Source organism: Sorex fumeus, unplaced genomic scaffold (assembly GCF_029834395.1).
Source record: "Sorex fumeus unplaced genomic scaffold, SorFum_2.1 ptg000054l, whole genome shotgun sequence".
In the NCBI taxonomy this organism is placed as follows: domain Eukaryota; kingdom Metazoa; phylum Chordata; class Mammalia; order Eulipotyphla; family Soricidae; genus Sorex; species Sorex fumeus.
In genome coordinates this window covers 3,223,200-3,244,419 of record NW_026606111.1, presented here as the reverse complement: position 1 = coordinate 3,244,419, position 21,220 = coordinate 3,223,200, and the positions used below count along the sequence as shown (strand labels likewise).

General features: G+C 59.9%; 2 protein-coding genes across 2 annotated transcripts; both read left to right on the top strand.

Moving 5' to 3' along the window:
• Window positions 1-2,728: 2,728 nt before the first annotated feature.
• Window positions 2,729-12,491, top strand: TONSL (tonsoku like, DNA repair protein). The gene is made up of 26 exons (XM_056125295.1): window positions 2,729-2,784; window positions 2,878-2,973; window positions 3,043-3,185; window positions 3,383-3,566; window positions 3,758-3,887; window positions 4,007-4,178; window positions 4,260-4,374; window positions 4,797-4,942; window positions 5,014-5,166; window positions 5,464-5,589; window positions 5,682-5,865; window positions 6,360-6,451; window positions 6,535-6,624; window positions 6,759-6,831; window positions 7,010-7,173; window positions 7,248-7,371; window positions 7,444-8,021; window positions 8,054-8,130; window positions 8,372-8,525; window positions 8,594-8,672; window positions 10,428-10,729; window positions 10,807-10,978; window positions 11,270-11,445; window positions 11,671-11,744; window positions 11,978-12,111; window positions 12,302-12,491. The coding sequence occupies exons 1-26, from the start codon at window positions 2,760-2,762 to the stop codon at window positions 12,487-12,489; spliced, it is 3,951 nt and encodes a 1,316-aa protein (XP_055981270.1). The 5' UTR covers window positions 2,729-2,759; the 3' UTR covers window positions 12,490-12,491.
• Window positions 12,492-13,054: 563 nt separating this feature from the next.
• VPS28 (VPS28 subunit of ESCRT-I) lies at window positions 13,055-15,301 on the top strand. The gene is made up of 9 exons (XM_056125291.1): window positions 13,055-13,173; window positions 13,353-13,381; window positions 13,459-13,496; window positions 13,586-13,675; window positions 14,174-14,279; window positions 14,356-14,457; window positions 14,629-14,682; window positions 14,762-14,853; window positions 15,101-15,301. Exons 1-9 carry the CDS (start codon window positions 13,137-13,139, stop codon window positions 15,216-15,218), a joined length of 666 nt encoding a protein of 221 aa, XP_055981266.1. The 5' UTR covers window positions 13,055-13,136; the 3' UTR covers window positions 15,219-15,301.
• Window positions 15,302-21,220: the final 5,919 nt, after the last annotated feature.

Genomic DNA, 21,220 nt, shown 5'->3' with positions numbered 1-21,220 from the left:
GCCTCTCCTGGGGAGGCAGTACCTGACCATCAGGGCTCAGCAGATGCTTTCGGAACGCAGGGTGAAATTCTGTCTCTTCCAGGAAAAAATTAAACTCCTACAGGATCTTCTATGAATTACGCACATTTAGCAAAAGAATCTATTTTCTGTTCTTGGCCCAGGACTACAGCATACCCGCTGAGAAGGTGGCCGTGGGTGGTGGACTTGGGGGTGGGATGTTGTGAGCCGGCTGCCCCTTCACTGCCCCAGCAGGGTTCCTGGCACACAGGTGGCTGCTGCTGTTCCAGGGAGGTGGGCCAGGCTAGGGAGGAGCCCGTGGCCCTGTCCTTGGCCGACCCTGACTGCTGCTGGAGGGCTTCGGTGTCACGCCCCCACCCCCACCCCAGAGCAGCTCTTCTGCAGTGGCAGCATTTTGTGACTTCAATACCAAAGAATGATTTTTTTTGTCTGGCACGGCCCACCCCATGCCTCCAGAGCCTGTTGCCTGCGCCCCTACCTCCCTTTGTCCTGGCCGAAGGGGCAGAGTGGCCTGGGTGGCGGAGGCCAGGCCTGTCCCAGGTTCCAGGTAGAAGTGGGAAGCCCCAGGGAGCCGGGTGCTCAGGTCGTGGTCTTGCTCTCCTCCATGGCCAGACTGCCGAGCTGGTTGGAGAAGCCACTGCTCTCTGCTCCCCCCTGGCCACTGGGCCAACCCTGCAGTGGCGGTGGGTGGAAAGAAGTTACTCTACCTTCTCCAAAGACCCACCCACAGCTTTGGAGGCAGCAGTGCCCCAGAGAATAGCCTCTGTGTGCATGAGGGTGATGACTCTCACATTGGCGTCTTGGGACCAACACTCTTCAGTTGAGGGGCGCTGGGGTGGGAGCAGGTGAGGACAGGACTTCAGCTGGCTGCCCAGGAAGGTGGTGGAGGTTGTGAGGAGGGCAAAGCCAGGGCTGGCAGAGGCACCTCACTCTGTCCCACCCTGGGGGGACAGGAGGAACTAGGCTTCCCTGCAGGGTGTAGGTATGTGTGTTCATCTCTCCACCCTTCTGTCCGTCTGGGAGTGCGACTCTGCACCCCAACCCATTGCCATCACTGCACATTCTGAGCCAGGCCCTCAGGACACTGTCATGAGTTTCTGGCAGCATGTCACCATGGGTTTTTGCTTTCCAGCCCCCAGGAAGGTCTTTGCCTTCGTGCCACCCACAACTGCTAGGCAAAAAACCAATGACTTGTCTCTAGGACATCATCGGGGCAGGCATCCTGATCCAGTCGTTTATGGGTCATCTCTGAGGATCCTAGGGGTGGGCAGGCTTGGGGACAAGCCAAGTAGTCCCTCCCTCCCTCTCACCCCCCTACCCTGTGAGCTTTATACCCCTGCAGTGAGACACTGATCAAACAATAAAAGTACCTTTTTCAAGAGTAGAGTGAGGTTCACTGCTTCTGGGTGATTGGCAGGTGCTTTTGTAGTCTGCATTCTCTCTGGATGTTTGTAACTGATGTCAAAAAGCCTTGTCTCTTCCCTCGGAGAGGACACTCTCAGACATTTCTGGGTATGCATCCTGCACCTTCAGCCCCTAAGCTGTACACGTCAGAGACATCCTGCCTGAGCATGAGGTCTCTCTGGGCAGTCAGTTCCCTGAGGGTGACTGGCCTCTGCACCCCACTGGAGCCTGCTGAGCCCAGACCTGCCCACTTGCAGAGGAGAAAGGGAGGACCCCTGAAGCTCAGGCCTGCTGCCTGCCTGGCCAGTGCACCTTTGTGCCCCCTCCGCCTCCACAGACGTGGCTGTGCATCAAGTGGGAGTGGAGAGTGTGATCCAGTGCGTCTGTTTCCAGGTGTCCCTCCCACTTCCTGCCCCTTGGGCCTCAGGCCCTGGAACACCCAGAGGCATGCCAGGTATTTGGTCTCCAAGGCAATGCAGGACATGATAGGCAGTTAGCGTTGGAGGCCCAAGTGCAAATTCAGAGAGGGGCCAGTTTGCGTTTTGGACCAACGGAACCCAAGTGGACGCACACACTCCGAGGCAAAACCTGATGTGTTCATTGGGGGTGTGGGGTGGGGGACACGCACTCCCGCAGACAGACGAAGGGCGCATTTCACCAGTCCGCCCTCACTGGGCACCGGAGTGGCTCCGATCAGGCGGGTCTCCCGGGAACGCGTCCTTTCTTCTGCGTAATCTCACTGCAAGGTGATGGCAGGTGCTCTTGTGGTCTGCTCGCCAGGCTCCAGACAGGTGTGGACAAGGTGGCTCCTTCCCGCTGTCCCCGCCTCTCGCTGACCCCGCCCCGCGGGGCGCACCTGTCTCTGTCCCCGCCCCCCCAACGCCCCTCTCCCCTCCTACTCCCGCCCATTCCCGCCCTCGCGCCTGTCCCCGCCCTCCCGCCTGTCCCCGCCCCTCCCACCTGTCCCCGCCCCTCCCTCCTGACCCCGCTCCTGCCGCCTGTCCCCGCCCTTCCGTCCTTTCCCGCCCACCATCACCCGCTTTTCCCCTCCTGCTCTCACGGCTCCCCACCCTTCTCAAGGTCCTCCCCACCCGCCCTCCCGCCAGCTCTGGTTCTGTCCCGACCCCGGCCCGCCCCCGCTGCGTCCCGAAGCCCCGTGCCGCCTGCACCCGACTCTCCCGGCGCGCCCCGCCCGCCAGGCTGGCTGCGCACGACACTCCCCGGACTACAACTCCCAGGGTGCCGCGGGGCGCGGACTACACTTCCCGGGATGCCCCGCGGAGCGGGGCGGCGGCCGAGCGCGGGAAATCCGGGCCCGCGGGCTGGGCTGGCGGAGCATGAGTCTGGAGCGCGAGCTCCGCGGTGAGCGCGCCGGGCCCGGGTGGGCCCGGGGGCGGGGGGGCCGAGGCTCACCGCGAGGCGCTTATCCTCCCGGCCTCCTGCTTGTATCCACAGAGCTGAGCAAGGCCAAGGCCAAGGCCAGAAGGAGCGGACAGCCGCAGGAGGAAGCCGCCCTCTGCCACCAGCTGGGGGAGCTGCTGGCTGGCCATGGTGCGTGCTGGGGGCCGGGCGGGGGGCCGGGGCCGGGGCCACCGGGCTGAAGTCTGCTGCGCCCCCTAGGCCGCTACACGGAGGCGCTGCGGGAACACCAGCAGGAACTCCTGCTGCTGGAGAGCGCGGGCGACCCTCTGGGCTGCGCCTTGGCCCACCGCAAGGTCGGGGAGCGGCTGGCCGAGCTGGAGGACTACGCTGCTGCTTTGCAGGTGGGCAGCGTCTCGCCGGGCCTGGGCACTTGTCAGAGTGGCGGGTGGCTGACTGTCGTGAAGCTGGCAATGCTGGATGTAGCAGAGGATCCGCTCCCCAGGGAGGCGGCGGGCTGGCGCCACTCACTCTCCTGGTGGTGACCCAGGACCAGTGAGTTTGCCAGGGAGGTCGCACTGGCCCATCCTCTGCCCCCCAGCACCAGCACTGCTACCTGGAGCTGGCTGAGTCCCTGTCCAACCACATCGAGCTGCAGAGGGCCTGGGCCACCATTGGCCGCACCCACCTGGACGTCTATGACCACTGCCAGTCCCAGGAGGCCTTGCTGCAGGCACAGGCCGCGTTTGAGAAGAGCCTGGCCATCGTGGATGAGAAGCTGGAGGGTGAGTGCCCCTGGGCTGGCCCTCTCCACCATTCCCACCCACGCCTGCGACCCCCCTTCATGAATACAGGATGCATGAGAAGCCCCTCCTGCAAGAGGCCCGGGGGTTGCAGGAAGTGGGCAGCTAGGCAAGGCCACAGCAGGAGGGCCAGTGTGGGTATGAGACACGAGTGTCTGCCTGACACCTTCCAGGGACATTGGCACAGCGGGAGCTTAGTGAGATGAGAACCCGGCTGTACCTCAACTTGGGGCTCACCTTCGAGAGCCAGCAGCAGGAGGCCCTTTGCAGTGAGTTCTTCAAGAAGAGCATCTTCCTCGCAGAGTAAGGCCTGCTCTGTGTGCGTCGGGGGCCTCACCTGCCCCGTCAGGGGGGGCAGTACAGACTTGCTCTGCAGGAGGCTGGAGTCCTGAATGGATCCCACCCTCTGTCTCCCTCCCCAGGCAAAACCACCTCTATGAGGACCTGTTCCGGGCCCGCTACAACCTGGGTGCCATGCATTGGCGCAGGGGACAGCACTCGCAGGCCATGCGCTGCCTGGAGGGTGCCCGGGAGTGCGCCCGGGTGCTGAGGAAGGGCTGCATGGAGAGTGACTGCTGCCTGCTTCTCTCCCAGGTGCCACTCGGCGGGGGCTGGCTAGGGGCTGGCTGGGGGGGGGGCCGGTGCAGCGGCCACAGCTGTCCCTCCTTCCTCCAGGTGTTGCAGGACTTGGGGGACTTCTTGGCTGCGAAGAGAGCCCTGAAGAAGGCCTACAGACTGGGCTCCCAGAAGCCTTCTCAGAAGGCAGCTGTCCGCCAGGCCCTCAAGCATGGTGAGCGCCAGGGGGAATGGAGGGGAGCCCCAAGCACCATGCTTTAGCCAAGGTAGCCTGTAGAGAAGAAGCTCTTTTCTTCCTGAGCCTCAAGGCTTGGTTTGGGGTGGTCGCCAGGGCTCAGGGGAGTACCCAGTGTGTGCCAGGCTTCTTTCCCACCAGAGATCAGGGGAGTACCCAGTATGTGTCGAGGTTCTTTCCTGCCAGAGCTCAGGGAGGTGCCCAGGTGTGCTAGGGTCCTCTCCTTCAGGAAGCTGAGGCAGTACCTGGTTTGCGCTGGCAATACCGGGCTGTGGCAAGCAGGGTTCTGCGTGATTCCGTTTCAACCCTCACGTTAGTTGGCACACCCTTTGGCCTCACTCCCCCACGGGGTGCAGGAGAACACCAGGTCAACCCCTCCTGCACAAGCTTCTCTCTGGCAGTGCTGGCAGTGGTCCGTCTGCAGCAGCAGCAGGAGGAACCAGAGGGGAGTGATCCTCAGAGTGCCATGGGCATCTGCGAGCAGCTGGGGGACCTATTCTCAAAGGCGGGCGACTTCCCCAAGGCAGCAGACGCCTACCGGCGGCAGGTACCACACTGGGCTCAGTGCAGAAGAGGGTCCGGGCCGCGAGACGAGCCTCACTGTCACTGCCTCCCCAGCTGCATTTGGCGGAACAGCTGAACAGGCCTGGGCCCGAGCTGGCTGTCATCCACGTGTCCCTGGCCACCACCCTGGGGGACATGAAGGACCACAGCGGGGCCGTGCACCACTACCAGGAGGAGCTGCGGCTTCGAGCCGGCAACACCCTGGAGGTGAGGGAACGCACACTTCACGGAGGTGAAGGCTGTCGTGTTTTTCTGTTTCTGGGGGGGAGGCCATACTCAGTGACGCTCAGAGTTTCTTGCTAGCTCTACACTCAGAAATCACTTCTGGTGGGCCTCGGGGACCAAGACGAGGTTCCCAGATCGCACCTGGGTGGGCCGTGTACAAGGCAGACGCCCTCCCTGCTGTCCTGTTGCGCTAGCCCCCTGCACAGTGCTTTTGTCCAGGCCACCTTCCCTGACGCTCCTGGGGGCTGTGGCCGCAGCCTGAGTCCCTCTCCCATCCAGGAGGCCCAGACGTGGCTGAACATCGCTCTGTCCCGGGACGAGGCGGGTGACGCCTACGAACTGCTGGTGCCATGCTTCCAGGAGGCGCTGAACTGTGCTCGGCAGACCCAGCAACCCCGGCTCCAGGTGTGCTTCCTGCCGCCCTGGCCCGGACCCCTCCAGCGTCCGTGTGCCCCCACCCCTGTCCCATCCTGAGCTGGACGTCTCCCTGCCCTCAGAGGCAGATTCTGCAGCACCTCCATGCCGTGCAGCTGCGGCTGCGCCCTCAGGAAGCTCCCCACACCGAAGCCAAGCTGCAGGGACTGAGTGAAGAGACTGAGGGGGAGGAGGAGGAGCAGGATGCAGACCTGGATGCGGACAGCAGCAGCCCGGAGGCCAGTGAGCTGGAGCTCTCAGAGAGTGGTGAGGACTCCGTGTCCCTGGATGGAAGACCCTGAGCTCCTCGGCACCAATGGGAGGCCCAGCCGACAGGAACTGAGTTGACCAATGAGGGGCAGGCTGGGTAGAAGTGGTGAGGCCACTGGTTCCATGAGGTGACGGCGGCGTCCAGGGCGGACTTTTGGGTTGTGGGTCTGGATTCTCAGGGACCGGGAACCTGTTGGGGAATGGCCAGCTGCCTTTAGGACATCCAGGGTGTGTCCTGGAGGGCTGCCAGCTGGACACTGGACAGTTGATCTCAGGAAGATGAGCCTGTGAAGTTTCTAGAAAAGGTCAGAGGAAGAGGAGGGAGGGGTCAAAGGAGCAAGCATGGGCCCTGGGGACCGGCAGTTCTTAGGCAGCCCCGGAGAGCCGGGGTGGGACGCAGGGGCTTCAGGGATGGGGTCCCATGGACAGAAAGGTCAGGGCCGCAGCCCCCGGGTGAGGACTGGGCCTCAGGCTGCTGCACTCTTTTCCAGAGGAAGAGGACGAGGGCATGTCTCCACCCAGGCGGCGGCAGCAGGACGATGAGGAGGAGGAGCTTCGGGCCCCCCGACAAAGGGGAAACAAGGTAAGGGGACAGGCTGAGCGTGTGCCCACGCATCTGCACGCGACCTGCCCCTCACTCTGCCTATCCCGGGGCTGTGTCCACAGTGGAACAGGCGCAATGACGTGGGGGAGACACTGCTTCACCGGGCCTGCATTGAGGGCCGCCTGGGCCGCGTCCAGGACCTCGTGAGGCAGGTGGGTGCCCTGTGTGTCCGGGGCTGGGGCAGGCCTGCAGTGCCCACGTGGAAGCCTTGCCTGCCTCTTGGGGAGGCCACAGCTGGCAGAGGGCTTGGTTCTTATCTGAAACTGAGGCTGATCTTCGGTCACAGGGTCACCCCCTAAACCCTCGGGACTACTGTGGCTGGACACCGTTGCATGAGGCCTGCAACTATGGACACCTGGGTAGGTGTCGGGCAGGGTGGGAACTGTGGATAGAGGGTCCCACGTGTACCTAGATAGGTCCGTGGGTCCCACAGACACCTGGCTGGGTATCGGGCTGAACGGGGAGACTGGGCAGCGGCTCCTGATTTGGTTGGCACCAGGTGGTGGGTCCAATGCATGTCCTGGGTGTTGGCCGCAGATATTGTGCGCTTCTTGCTGGACCATGGAGCCTTGGTGGACGACCCCGGGGGCCCGGGCTGTGAGGGCATCACCCCCCTGCACGATGCACTCACCTGCGGTCACTTCGAAGTGGCTGAGCTGCTCATCGGGCGGGGGGCGTCGCTCTCTGCACGAACCACGAAGGTGAGCAGCCCGACGGAGGTGGTTGGAGGGCGGGCAGTGGGGGCCTGCCCTGCTCAGCGCCCACACACACGCAGGGCCACCGCCCGCTGGAGACACTGCAGCAGTGGGTGCAGCTCTATCACCGGGAGCTGGACCGTGACACCCGCGAGAAGGTTGGCGCCATGGAGCAGCTGCTGCGCGGGGCCTCTGCTGATGCAGGCAAGTGGCTTTGGCAAGCCCCGCCCCACTCGGTGGAGCCTCCTGCCTCACGCCTCTGTCTCCTCTCCTCAGCTCCCCACAGTCCCCCGGCTCCCCAGACTCTGCCTGACAGCTGTCTGTTTGACCCTGAGACCTCTCCTCCCCGGAGCCCCTGCCCAGGACCCCCCCACGCCCCTCAGGGCGCCCCCAGGCCTCGAAGGAGCTGGCAGCAGCTGGAGGGGGGCAGCAGCTCAGAGGGGGAGGACAGCACAAGGCCCCTTCGGCCAGCCCGGAAGCGACAGCGGAACAAGGCCCCAGCGGTCGCTGCCCGCGCGCCCAGCCGCACAGCCGCGTGGACAGCTGGTGGCGGAGTGGGCAGGGCCCCGAGCTGCCAGCGGTCTCTGCGGAGCCCCCGTGAGGGCGCGGCCCTGGCTGCGCTGATCCCTGAGGAGGAGTGCCTAGCAGGGGACTGGCTGGAGGAGGACGCGCCCAGCAGCCCTGGGGCCAGCAGCGATGACAGCCCCGTCAGGCCCCGGGCCCGGGCAAGACAGGACAGAGGTGTCCCGGACGCCCCGCGTGGAGATGGTAGTTCAGCCTCGGGGTCTCCCACCATCCCGGCCTTACAGCCCTCGGTAGGTGCAGGAGGGGTGGGGCGACTGGGGCCGGGGCTGGTCTTCCTGACTGCCCCCCTCCCTGCCCGCAGGGTCCCAGCCTGCCCCCTCCCATCCGGGTTCGGGTTCGCTTTCAGGACAACCTTTTCCTTATCCCCGTCCCACACAGGTAAGGTCCCCACCCGGTCAGCCACGTGCCCCCACACCCAGCAGCTCCATGCCACCTCGCATTTGCAGCTGGTGACGAGGTTCGGCAAGGACCTGCCGGGGTGAGGCTCTGCCCCGGGGACTTGTAGCCAGAGCAGCTTGGAGGGGCACCAGAGAAGGGACAAATGGGATGCCGGCGGGGTTTCTGGAGCAGTGGGTCAGTGCTGCTGGGGCCAGCCCCACTTGGCCACTCCCTCCCGCAGTCCCAACGCCCGTTCTGTGGATTGGCTGGCCAGGCAGGCTGCCCAGCGCTACCACCAGGCGTGTGGGCTGCTGCCGCGGCTCACCTTGAGGAAGGAGGGTGCCCTGCTGGCCCCGCAGGACCCCATACCTGATGTGCTGCAAAGCAACGAGGAGGTGAGCGACCCTGACTGAGCCCAGCTTGCACCCTGGACCCAGCTGTCGCTTACAACAACCCCTTCCAGGTGTTGGCTGAGGTGACTTCCTGGGACCTGCCTCCCCTGAGTGAACGCTACCGCCGGGCCTGCCAGAGCCTGGAGCAAGGTAGGTGAGCCTCTTCATACGTACACACACACACACACCACACCTCTTCATACACACACACACACACACACACACACACACACACACACACACCCTCACATGCCTGCCGGGCCTGCCAGAGCCTGGAGCAAGGTAGGTGAGCCTCTTCGTACACACACACACACACACACACACACACACACACACACTCACACACCCTCACATGCCTGTCCTCTTCACATTGTATAGTATCTCCAGGGGGCACCCGGGGGAGGCCCCGACGGCTCTTCCCCTAGCCGTCAGGGTGGGCCTGGGCTGCTCCCCCAGCTGGGACAGCCCGGGACATGGGGCAGACGGCAGAGGAAATGAGGGCTAAGCAGTTGATTGATCAGATGCCATTTATTCCATTCTCCCCACGTGCCTGCCCCAGTCTCTCTGAGCCCCCCCATTCTAGTCTCACACTCCCCTCATTCCCATCTCCTGTCTTTGCTCATCTCTCCACTCCATCTTGCAGCCTGGGCTCTCTCTCCACATGCCTGCTCCTGTATTTTTCTACATCCTTCTCTCTCTGTCCCCCTTGCTAGCCTCTACGCACTCCATCTTGCTACCCTGCTCCTTCCACTCTCTCCAACTCTCTTCTCAGACTCCCCAGCACTCTGGGCTGACACTGCACTCAGTCATGTAGCCAAATCAACAAAAGAAAGCCCTTCTTGACTTCCCAAGGGCAAAATACCTCTTAAGGTGTTTTACTCCTTTCCTCAGTTCAATAAGTATCATCATCTTAATACTAGTTATTTTTGTATGGACAAAGTAAGAGATACCATTGAGGCTTGTAGGGCAGCTCTCCTGGGAATATTTTGCTACAGACTCAGACTACAGCACTCAGGCCAGATTAATTATTCCTAGCCCTAGCAGGGTCCGAATCTAGTTTTTACTTTTTTGATCATGACAGCATTTGTCCATGACCAAGCTCTTAACTTACAGTTAAGCATTATGGCACTTGGGCCAGGCCCATCTCAATCCCAGGGTAGCACATAGCATACTGCTTGCCCTGGTTCCATTCAGTCCCTCGTCGGGACCCTACTTTTGGGGTGCTAGCAACAGAGGGCAACTGAGGCTTAAGTTGAGAAAGCAGATGCCCGGGAATGAATAATATTCGAAGCCAATTAAATCCCAAGTTACAAAAGCATAATATTAATTGTCTTCTTGTGTCTATACAAAAGAACATTGCTTTAAAGTAAACTATTCAAAAGACATAAGGAGAGGAGAAAGGCAATATTAATTTACAAGTTCAGTGTCCTAGAAAGCTCTGACCTTACAAAAGAATGGGAGTGACCCAATAAACCTAAGCTCCTTGTGGCAAGGGAGAAAGGACAAAGCAGTGTCATCCTACACACACAACTGCCCTGGTGGTCTCTTCACACCTGTTCTCAGTGATCTCTTCTCACCTGTCCTTGGTCTCCACACCCATCTGCCCTCGGTGGTCTCTTCATACGCCTGTCCTTAATGAGCTCTTCATACTTGTCCTTGGTGGTCTACACACACCTATCCTCAGTGAGCTAGCTCTTCACACACCTGTACTTGGTTATCACTAACCCCACACATCTACTCCAGCTGTTCCCGGGTCACGTGTGAGCAGAGAGGACGTTTGGAGCTGGGCCTGGGCTATAGGCTAGGGGTGGATCTCTAGCATTTCCTAATGGAGCCCTGGCATCTGGGTGATGGGGGGCTGGCATTCACAGGGCAGACCAGCTGGTGACACAGCCCTCCCCGCAGGAGAGCACCAGCAGGTGCTTCAGGCCACAGAGCGCCAGGGCTTGGCCCCCACCTTCAGCGCCTGCAGCCTGGCCCTGCGCCAGGCCCAGCTCACCCCCCTCCTGCGGGCACTCAAACTGCATGCCACACTCCGGGAGCTGCGCCTGGCAGGGAACCGACTCGGGGACACCTGCACTCCCGAGTTGCTGGCCACCCTGGGCACTGTGCCCAGCCTGATCCTTCTCGACCTGTCATCCAACCACCTGGGCCCTGAGGGCCTACGTCAGCTCGCCGATGGCCTTGGGGGCATGGTGTCCTCACAGGTAGGATGGGGCAGCAGCCCAGCCACAGGGCTCGGGGTCCCAGGCAGGTGCCCGGTGCTAATCTGCATCTCCCACAGAGTCTCGAGGAACTGGACCTGAGCATGAACCCCCTAGGAGATGCCTGTGGCCCTGCCCTGGCCTCTGTCCTCCGGGCCTGCCCTGCGCTCAGCACTCTGCGGCTCCAGGCCTGCGGTTTGGGCCCCCACCTCTTCCTGCGCCATCAGGCAGCCTTGGGAAGCGCCTTCCAAGGTGTGCGGCCAGTATGTCCAGGACCTTTGCTGGGGTCTGGGGGCCATGAGCATGAAGCCACAATGGGTCAGTACCAGGACATGGTGGCCTGGAGCCCCCAAGGCCATGGTCCTGGTAGAGGGGCAGCAGGGACCCAGAGTGGGAATCTGACCTGCCCCTCCCAGCCAGAGGACCCAGGTAGTGGCCTCAGTTTTCTAAGTGTGGACATTTAGCGTCACTGGGGTTTGACCCAGGACGGCAGTGGGGCGGGAGTGGCCTGTGGGCTGAGGAACAGTCTGGCCTCTGCTGCAGATGCCCAGTGCTTGAAGACACTGTCGCTGTCCTACAATGCCCTGGGCCCTACAGCAATGGCCCAGTTGCTGCAGAGCCTGCGCACCAGCAGCCTTCTGCACCTGGACCTCGGCAGTGTGCTGGGCAGGCCTCACAACTCGGACCTTATGGAGCCAGTGGCTGTGTACCTGACAAAGGTGTGCATGCCCCCTGCACCCAGGGCAAGGGTGGTGGGTTTGGGCAGATTTCCTCCAGATGTGCTGAAGGATACTTCCAATCTGCCTCCTAGGGGGGATGCTGTCCCCTCTGAGTGGGCATTGGAAGCTGCATGGGTCCTGTTCCGAGGTGGGAGACTGTCCCCTCTGGGCAGCAAGGGACAAGCACCCACTGGATCTGGCCCCCGGGCCTCTGCTTGTGTCCAGGAAGGCTGTGCCCTGGCACACCTGAGCCTGTCTGCAAACCACCTGGACGATGAGGCTGTGGGAGCCCTGAGCAGGTGATGCCGATGCCCCCACCTGCCCCCTTGTGCTACTTCTTGTAGGAGCTTAGCCAGTCCCCGTCAAGTGCTCCTTGTGTCCCTCATGTCCCTGAGACTCTTAGGGCCTTTCCCACTGGTCCTGCCTCAGGCCCACAGGAACAAGGGCTGTGGCAGCCTGCAGCCCCCGGAGTAGTCTGTTGGGGGCCACGTCCCTGGAGCTGACCCACCCGGTCTGTGACTCCCCGTCACAGATGCCTCCCCAAGTGCCTCTCTCTCGTCTCCCTGGACTTGTCTGCCAACCCCAGGATCAGCCGCACTGGCCTGGAGCAGCTCCTATCCGTTCTGCAAGAGCGGCCCCGCGGGCTCCGCTTCTTGAGCCTGTCCGGTGAGGGGAGAGGCTGCAGCGCCCCATGGCCTGTTGCGGGGCGAGGGGGTGGGGTGGGAGGACATCCCCAGGTTCAGTCCTCCATAGCCACGGTGAAGCCCTAGGTGGGGAAGCAGCCCGGTCCCTGGCAGTGGACATAATGCTCCTGTCTGGGGCGCCCTGATGGTCTGGGGTCCTGCCCCCACTGCAGGCTGCTCCGTCCGGGGTCCCCTGGGCCCGAGCCTGTGGGCCCAGATGACCGCGCAGCTGCAGGAGTTGCAGCTGTGCAGCCGCCACCTGTCTACCGAGGACCGCGACAGACTACGACAGCTGCTGCCGCCAGGCGCAGGCGCGTGCGCACTGGACCGCGCCCACAAGCTCTTCTTCCAGCGCCTCTGAACCCCAATAAACGCCACTGCTCCCACTCCCGGCTGGTCCTCTCACTGGGGGGCGGGCCGCGCACGCGCGGGGCTGGTCCCCTCTCGGGCGTGGTTTGTGGTCTTACGGGGGAGGGGCCCGCGGGGCTGGTCCTCCTCTAGGGGGTGTGGTTTGCTTCGCTGGGGGCGGGGCTGCGCGCGCGCAGGGCTGGTTCCCTTTCGGGGCGTGGTTTGTGGTCTCGCGGGGACGGGATCTTGCGTATGGCTTGTCTTCTCTCGGGGGCGTGGTTTGCTTCACTGGGGGGCGGGCCGCGCACGCGCGGGCCACCCTGCGGCCTACGTTCCTGGATCGCCGCGGTTGTGCGCGCCTGCCAGGTACTGGGGAGCCGTCAGGGACCCCCGGGTGTGTCGCTCGCGGGCCTTCCGCGCACCGGCTCCCCGGGGGTGGGGCTGGATCTGGCCCTGCAGCTCCGCTGGGACCTCTGGACGCCGGTGTCCCGCGAGTCCCGCCCCGGGAGGGCAGCGGAGCCTCGGGCACGCCCCCCGGGAGCCCCTTGGTCCCGAGTTCATCCCCGCTTCCCCTCCTGCATCTGGGCCCCCTCCCGGGCGGTCCCCTTGAGTGGCCGGCTCTGCCCCCCAGGTCTCTGCAGCACCCCCAGAGCGCTCAGCATGTTCCATGGGATCCCAGCCACGCAGGCCGGGGGAGGTGAGTGGCTTGGGCACGGGGGCTCGTCCCCGAGGGTGGGCACAGCCCCGGCCCTAGGGGCGTCGCGACGAGGGCCCCCACAAGTGGTCACAGCCTCCAGGCACTCCGGGCCGACCCTCAGGATGCCCAGGGCGCGGCCGAGGCTGGTCTCCGTGCCCAGCTCTCTCTCCTCTCTGCAGGCCCTGGGAACAAGCCCGAGCTGTACGAGGTGAGTGGCCCCCGGCCTGCTGCGCGCGTGGGACCCAGGCAGGCCCCCCGCGTGATGCTCCGCTGTTGTCCCCACAGGAGGTGAAGCTGTACAAGAATGCCCGGGAGCGGGAGAAGTGAGACCCCAGCCCCCCACCCCGGTGCTTGCCCTGTGGGAGGGCTCGTGTGGGGGCCACGCTGGCATCCTGATGGCACCTCCCCGCAGGTACGACAACATGGCAGAACTGTTTGCGGTGGTGAAGACCATGCAGGCCCTGGAGAAGGCCTACATCAAGGACTGCGTCACCCCCAACGAGTGAGCCTCTTGCTGACTCCCCAGGGCCGGGAGGGGAATGTCCGTGCTGGAGGGGCTTCAGAAGGCCCCCAGGTTCAAGGAGGACGGTCACGGACACAGCCCTCCCATTGTTCATCAATTTGCTCGAGCAGGCCCAGTTACAGTGTTTAGCATATCGAATACGTCACGGGTAGCTTGCCAGGCTTTGCAGTGCGGGCAAGATACTCTCAGTAGCTTGCCGGGCTCTCCGAGAGGGGCGGAGGAATCGAACCCGGCTCGGCCGGGCTGGCTGCGCGCAAGGCATGCCCTACCGCTGTGCTATCAAGGAGGACAACCCAAGGGAACTCTGGTCAGGCCTCAGCCCCAGTGTTCCCGCCCGGTGCACCGTAGCTGCCTCTCAGCCACCCCTCGCCGCTCTGCAGGATTGCCCCTTGTGTAGACCTCCAGGAACTCGTGGCCTTCTCCTGTGTGCGGGCTGGCCACAGCTGGGCAGGGCTGAGGGCGTGACCGACCCCGCAGGTACACAGCCGCCTGCTCCCGCCTCCTGGTCCAGTACAAAGCTGCCTTCCGGCAGGTCCAGGGCTCAGAGATCGGCTCCATTGATGAGTTCTGTCGCAAGTTCCGGGTGAGTGGGGCTTGCGTCGGGCTGTGGGGAGCCCTCAGCCCGCCAGGCCGGTGCCCACACCTCTCCCTCCCACCAGCTGGACTGTCCACTCGCCATGGAGAGGATCAAGGAGGACCGGCCCATCACGATCAAGGACGACAAGGGCAACCTGAACCGCTGCATTGCTGACGTGGTCTCGGTGCGCCCAGGGGCACAGCATGGAGGGCTTGCCTGCACTTCCCCATGCTCACCACAGAACTCAGGCTAGGCCACAGCCACAGGGAGAAGGAAAGGCAGGCTGGGCTGACACCTTAGAGACACCTGGCCACGGCCACATGACCTAGGCTCACTCTCACCCTCTCACCCTCAGCTCTTCATCACGGTGATGGACAAACTGCGCTTGGAGATCCGAGCCATGGACGAGGTGGGGCTGGGGAGAGGCCGGGGGTCTGGGGGTGGGGCAGGGGGCCAGATCGTGGGCCCAGCTGCTGTGTCGCCTGCAGATCCAGCCTGACCTGCGGGAGCTGATGGAGACCATGCACCGCATGAGCCATCTGCCTCCAGACTTCGAGGGCCGCCAGACCGTCAGCCAGTGGTGACTGTCCCCCCCAGCCCAGAACCCCCTCCGCATCCGGCACACCACACACCTCCACTCCGCAGCTCACATGTAGCCCAACACTCCACAGCACACGCCTCCCTGGTCTCCACGGCACCTACCCCCCGGCCCCCCACGGCATGAGCCTCCCTGCCCTCGTCAGCACACGCTCTCCCTAGCCCCCTCAGCGTGATGCACACACCCGCCCCCACAAGGCACTTCACCAGGGCCATCCTGTGTCCCGCAGGCTGCAGACCCTGAGTGGCATGTCAGCATCAGATGAGCTGGATGACTCCCAGGTGCGCCAGATGCTGTTCGACCTGGAGTCGGCCTATAACGCCTTTAACCGCTTCCTACACGCCTGACCCTCATCACCGCTTCCCAGTCACTGCGGCTCCGCTCTGGACTCCGCCCACCCGCCCCACAATAAAGAGAAGCTTTTCCTGTCTCCCTGCTTGAAGGTTGCTTGCCCCAGGCTGGCTCTGACCACAACTGTCCCCATGCAAGCCTGCCCTGGGTCCCACACGCCACAGCCATCACGCCTGGAGCCCCCCCTCGGGGGTCATGTAATTCCACACACCGTAGTGTCTGTCTGCAGTCAGTGTCAGTGGACCCTGACACCAGCTGCCTGTTCAGCCATGACAGCACACCATGCCCTGTCTCTGGCCCAGTCCCCAGGAGCCGTGCGCAGGCTCCAGGTGCTCCTCACAGTTGAGCAGCTATGGTGGTATTGGGGCTTCCTGGGGGCAGCACAGCTGCGTCTTCTTCCTAGCCATGCATAGGAGGGGATTGTCACTGTGGCACTGGGTGTGCAGCATCCCTGCACAGGCACTACACATGGACGTGGTGCTAGTGCTGGGGACAGTGCCCAGGCCCCAGGGCCATCCTGCTGGGCACAGGCTGAGGTAGACCTCACCAAAAGAGTCAGCATTGCTGGCCTGCAAGGTGAGCCCAGAGAGGACTGGGGCACTTGCTGGCCCCCTTTGGCGGGGACAGCAGGAGGAGCGGGGTTTCCGTCTGTTCAGCAGTGCCAGTGCTGCAGACCCTTCTGTGTTGCACTGAGGTGTTGTGGCATCTCCGAGCTCGAGCTCCTGCAGAAACTGTGTGACGGCTCTGTGACTCAGCTTCCCCACACGGCTGGGCTGAGCTTGACTGGAGGTGACAGCCGGGACCACACCATGGCCCCCCTTCTTCAGGCAGGCTTGAAGCACCATGGGGTATTACAAAGGTCGGTAAGATGCTTCCCTCTTCGCTGATCTAATTGGAAACTTTTCCAATGTTTCAATAAGTGTTAAATAGTTCCCAGAGGGGAGTCATTGGAAACTGAAATAGAATTTCCCATGCTTTCCCAAGAACAAGCAACAACCTATGAAAAAGAAAAAAGCCTAAAACAGGATAGTTCCTCAGCAAACTTTTTCTCTGGGTCTCATTTAACTTCTCCTGAGGGTTTTTAACCCCTTCTTACATTGGCCTCTCCAACATCACTTCTGTGGTGACAGAGCCTTTAATCACTTAAATCTGCAAGTGGGGACACTACCCTGAATTCACAATTTACACAGTGAGTTGTCAGAGGGTCATTGGATTGGACGTGTCCATTAATGGCCTCTGCTTCCCACTTGGGTATCCCAGGAGTCTGTCCTGGCCTCGGACATGACCACAGCTGCATGGCAAGCCTAACCAAGAATACTGAGGATTTCAAGAAACCTTGCAGGGGCCGGAGCGATAGCACAGCGGGTAGGGTGTTTGCCTTGCACGCGGCCTACCTGGGTTCAATCCCCAGTGTCCCATATGGTCCCCCAAGTACCGCCAGGAGATATTCCTGAATACAGAGCCAGGAGTAACCTCTGAGCATCACTGGGTGTGACCCAAAAAGCCAAAAAAAAAAAAAAAAGGGAAACCTTGCTACTTGGATCAGAAGAGGAAAATAAGTTCTGCCTTGCTATCTTGCTGCATCTTTTCTACTAGGTTTTCTTTTCCTGCCTTTAGTTTGCTTAGAGCCTGTTGGCTTCATTAGCAGTTCAGTGACCTCCTGGCAGTTGTTGTCTTTGCTAAACTAAGAGCAGAGATAAGGGAAAGGGTTCTGCCTGAGAGTTGATCTTAATCCCCCAGAATCTTTTCAGTAGTGGGTTTCTCCCGAGTGGGGTCACGATGGTTGGTGGGGACGTACAAGGAAGGGTGCCTCCTCACACAGACCATACAGGTGCTGTCTGGTCAGTGGCAGATTTAGCCTTAGTGATTCAGCACTGTGACTTATAGTGCCACCCTTGACTGTGTCCATCTATGGAATCGGAGACAGCCCACACAAACTCTAACTTTTAAAGGGACTTTTTAGTGTGCCACGTCGTGAAGCTGCAGAATCGTGTGCTAGGAGGACATGTCGGGATGCACATCCAACAGGCTGTTACCACCCCCCTCGCCCCCAGGGATTTCCAAGGGAGCACACTTGCACAGTTGACTCTCTAATTACCTCCTTTCTCTAGGACTGATAAAGTCTGCAACAATCCCCCATGCAGCACAGACTATAAGTCCTGCCTGCCCCACTTCATAGCCGTTAAGTCATGCCTTCGTCCATTTGTTCTGCCCGCCCAGGAATTAATCTCCACCATCCGATTCCTCAGAAAGCCTTGACTCAGGCTGGAGTGAGGAATTTCGCCTTGTGGGAAAGGAAAGTCAATCCTAGACCTTCCCCAGGCCTTTTGGGTCCTTCACCTTTCTTTTCTTTTTCTTTCTTTCTTTCTTTCTTTCTTTCGCAGGAGTACTGCTATTTATTCAGCCATTGATTAAGCTGACTGAATTGGGCAAGAACTTCACATTACTTTTTTTTTTTTTTTGCTTTTTGGGTCACACCCAGCGATGCTCAGGGGTTACTCCTGGCTCCTGCACTCAGGAATTGCTCCTGGCGGTGCTCAGGGGACCATATGGGGTGCTGGGAATCGAACCTGTGTCGGCCATGTTGGCTGCGTGCAAGGCAAACGCCCTACCCGCTGTGCTATCGCTCCACATTACTTTTTTTAAACAATTTTTTTAATTGGATATCCGTGAGATAGACCATTACAAAGCTGTTCATAATTGGGTTTCAGTCATACAATGATCCAGCATAATCCTTCCACCAGTATACATTTCCCACCACCAATATCCCCCGTTTCCCTATCACCATCCCCCAACCCCCAACTCCCAGCCTCAGCCTACTTTTATGGGAGGCATTTTCCATCTTGTTCTCTCTCTCCTTTTGTACATTTTGGTTTGCAATACAGAGTCCATGGTGTTTGTTCAGGGCATTTGAGCATTTGGTATTTTTATCAGGAAGGTAAGGCTGGAGTAGCTTTTCAATTGGGTGGATCCTTTGGGGTATGGATGTGACTGCTGAGGTTTCCAGAAGTACAGGGAGGTGGAGAAAGGTAGACCATTCTGACCCCAAGAAAACCTGGAGATTTCAGTCACAAAATCCGCATACCAGAATTTTCAGGAGATTATATCTTGGTTAGGTCCATCCTGACATGGCTGGGGGTGTGGCAGCAACTTTGGATTGTGGAAGCAAGTGGCTTCCGGGGGCCCTGCTTAGGTGGCATAGGCCAACACACCCCCCTCTGATTTACCCTGGTCTGTTAGCCATGCTCGGGTCCAAGCTTAACAGTGGCTTTTGATCTCGTTCGAGATTTTTTTTTTTTTTTTACTTTTTGGGTCATACTTGGCAATGCATAAGGGTTACTCCTGGCTCTGCACTCAGGAATTACTCCTGGTGGTGCTCAGGGGACCATATGGGATGCTGGGAATTGAACCCAGGTCGGCCGCGTGCAAGGCAAATGCCTTACCTGCTGTGCTATCGCTCCAGTCCTCTTTTGCGATTTATTTATGGGACTGGGTGTATCCCCAGGAGCACTGTAATGGGTGTAACTCCGTTACCATAAGCTCTCTGCCAGATAAGAAAGGACAACCCAATGTTAAGCCTAAAATGCTTAAAACTATAATCCAACAAGCATGGTCATGGAAGAGGTTCTGACACAAAGGAGGCAATGAAAAAAACCCTAGAGGGTTGGGAAAAGCTAACCCAGTTGGAGGACTGTCATCTGGAAATATGACAAGTGCCCCAGAAAAGTCACCAGCTCTAACCCTTAACTGTGAGCCCAGAGAGACTGTTCAAGCTTACTCAAAAGAGGAACAGATGAAACCTATTACCTCTCACTGTGTTTATAAAAAAAAAAACTATAAACATTTATCAGAAGTAAGCTTAATCTGTTATTGTATTCTGTTTACTGGATTTCCAGTAGAGGAAAAGAGAGCAATACATATCAGTAATTTTCCCTTCTCTATAAGTTAGCGCCAGCAGGAAAGACAAACGCGGGTATTTAAAGGACACCCCGTGGCTTCATCACTCTGGAGTCGATATCCCTGAGATCAACCAGAATGAATCAACAACACCCAATCTGGCTCTCTCTGCCCGAGGATGTCCACCAGATGCCAGAGAGGTTGCAGCTCTGCCCAATCAAGTCCCGGAAGCCATCCAGCCAGGACTGCTAGTTCCTGGAGATGCAAAACAAGAAGGGGGAGATGTTAGGAACAGAACCCAGAGTGCAGGAGTCCAGAGATGGAATGTTGCCCTGGAATGTGACCCCCTGCAGGGGTCCTCTCTGCCTTATCTCCGCTCCCCCTCCTGGAAGAATAGCCTCATAAACAAACTAACTCCCTCGGACATGCAAAAGTCTAACCTGGATGACTCTTCTCTTTTCAGTAATTACTGGTTCTAAGCAATAAACACTGGACGTGAAGGACGGTCAGGGCTCTCAGTACACGAGGCTGACCTGATCCACGCTTTTTCTCTTCTCTCTCTTAATCCTTGTGGCAGCCCTGCTTCAGGCCTGTTCCCTGGGGCTGGTCCTCAGCACATTGGCTCCCTCAAGCCCCATCAGGAGTGATCTTTGAGCACAGACTAAGGAGTCAGTCCTGAGCACAGCTGGGTGTGGCAAAATAAAAGAAATGCAAACTGATCTTGCTGTCACCTTAGCCCACAGCCTGGCAACCAGGACCAACTCCAAGGGCCCTCATCCACCTGCGTCTCTTCTTGGGACTCAGCCCCACCTTCCAGCCTGCTGCCATCTTTCTCTTGACCTTTCTCTTGACCTTGTCAGTCTTGTTTGTGATCTGGGATCTTTGTGTGACAGCAGGAGAGTGGAGCATCAGAGGACAGGGCCATGTTGGACTCCTCACCACCAACGTTTCCAAGAGGGCAGGGCAGAGCCGTCAGGCGTGCGAGCAGGCATTTGCCCACCATGTAGCTGTCTAGGGTTTGCTCTTCAGCACCTGCATGGCCCCCCAGTACAGTTCTTTTTTTTTTTTCTAATTTTTGTGTCACACTTAGCGATGCTCACGGTTACTCTTGGCTCTGTACTCATGAATTACTCCTGCCAGTGCTAGGGAGCCATATGGGATGCCAGGGACCGAACCCCAGTGGACCGTGTGAAGGCTAACTCCTGCCCCATTGTACTATTGCTCCGGCCACCCATGGCCTGTTTCCCATTTGGGGCCCAGGGTTGCCTCACTGGCCAGCATGTGGGATAAGTGGGTGGACAGAAGTGTTGGATGCAGTCCTCGTGGAGGGGTACCTGACCCCACCCCAAGCACCCCTCCCCCAGGGCTCAGGGTGGGGTGGGCAGGGCCAGGTGAGGAGGGGCCGTGGCTTCCTGAGGCCTGGGCGGGGTGTCTGTTCCCTGGGGTCTGCCTCTTTCCCCAGACTGCCAACTAGGCAGAGATAAAGCCCAGCAGTTCAAAGGCCAGAGCCACAGCCACACCCCTACCCCACACCCCCACACTGTCCTGCTCCTTCACACCGCCCCTCTCCTGCCCCAGGTGGGCAGGGGACAGTGTCCTCTCTGGGAAATGCCCTGAGGATTTGTGGCAGGGGACATAATTCAGCACCCTCTGGCTCCACGAGGCCTGCCAGGGTCAGACCTCCCAGCCCTGGCTGGAGTCACAAAGTCTAAGATGGGTTTGGTGGTAGCCCAGCGGGGCCACAGGGACAGTGCTGGAATGTCTGGGACAGCTGCCCTAAGACAGGGATCCCACACCTCTGCCCCCAGAGAGTTACAGAGGTTCATCCCAAGTTTGGGTAGCAAGGGTTGGGCTCTTCCCTGCAGTCCCGGGTGCAAGCAAACTTGTTGCGATGTTCCCCTAACCTAAAGGTGATGGTCTTTTCACATGCTTATTAGTTATTGTGTATCTTTTAAAAGAATGTATCCAAATTCTTTGCTCCTTTTTCCGATCAAGATTTTGTCTTTTTGTTGAATCTTAAAAAAGAGTCATTTAACCGAATGATTTGTGTTTCCTTCCTATTCGTGTTTTGTGTGTTCACTTTCTTAAGAGTAAACCTTTG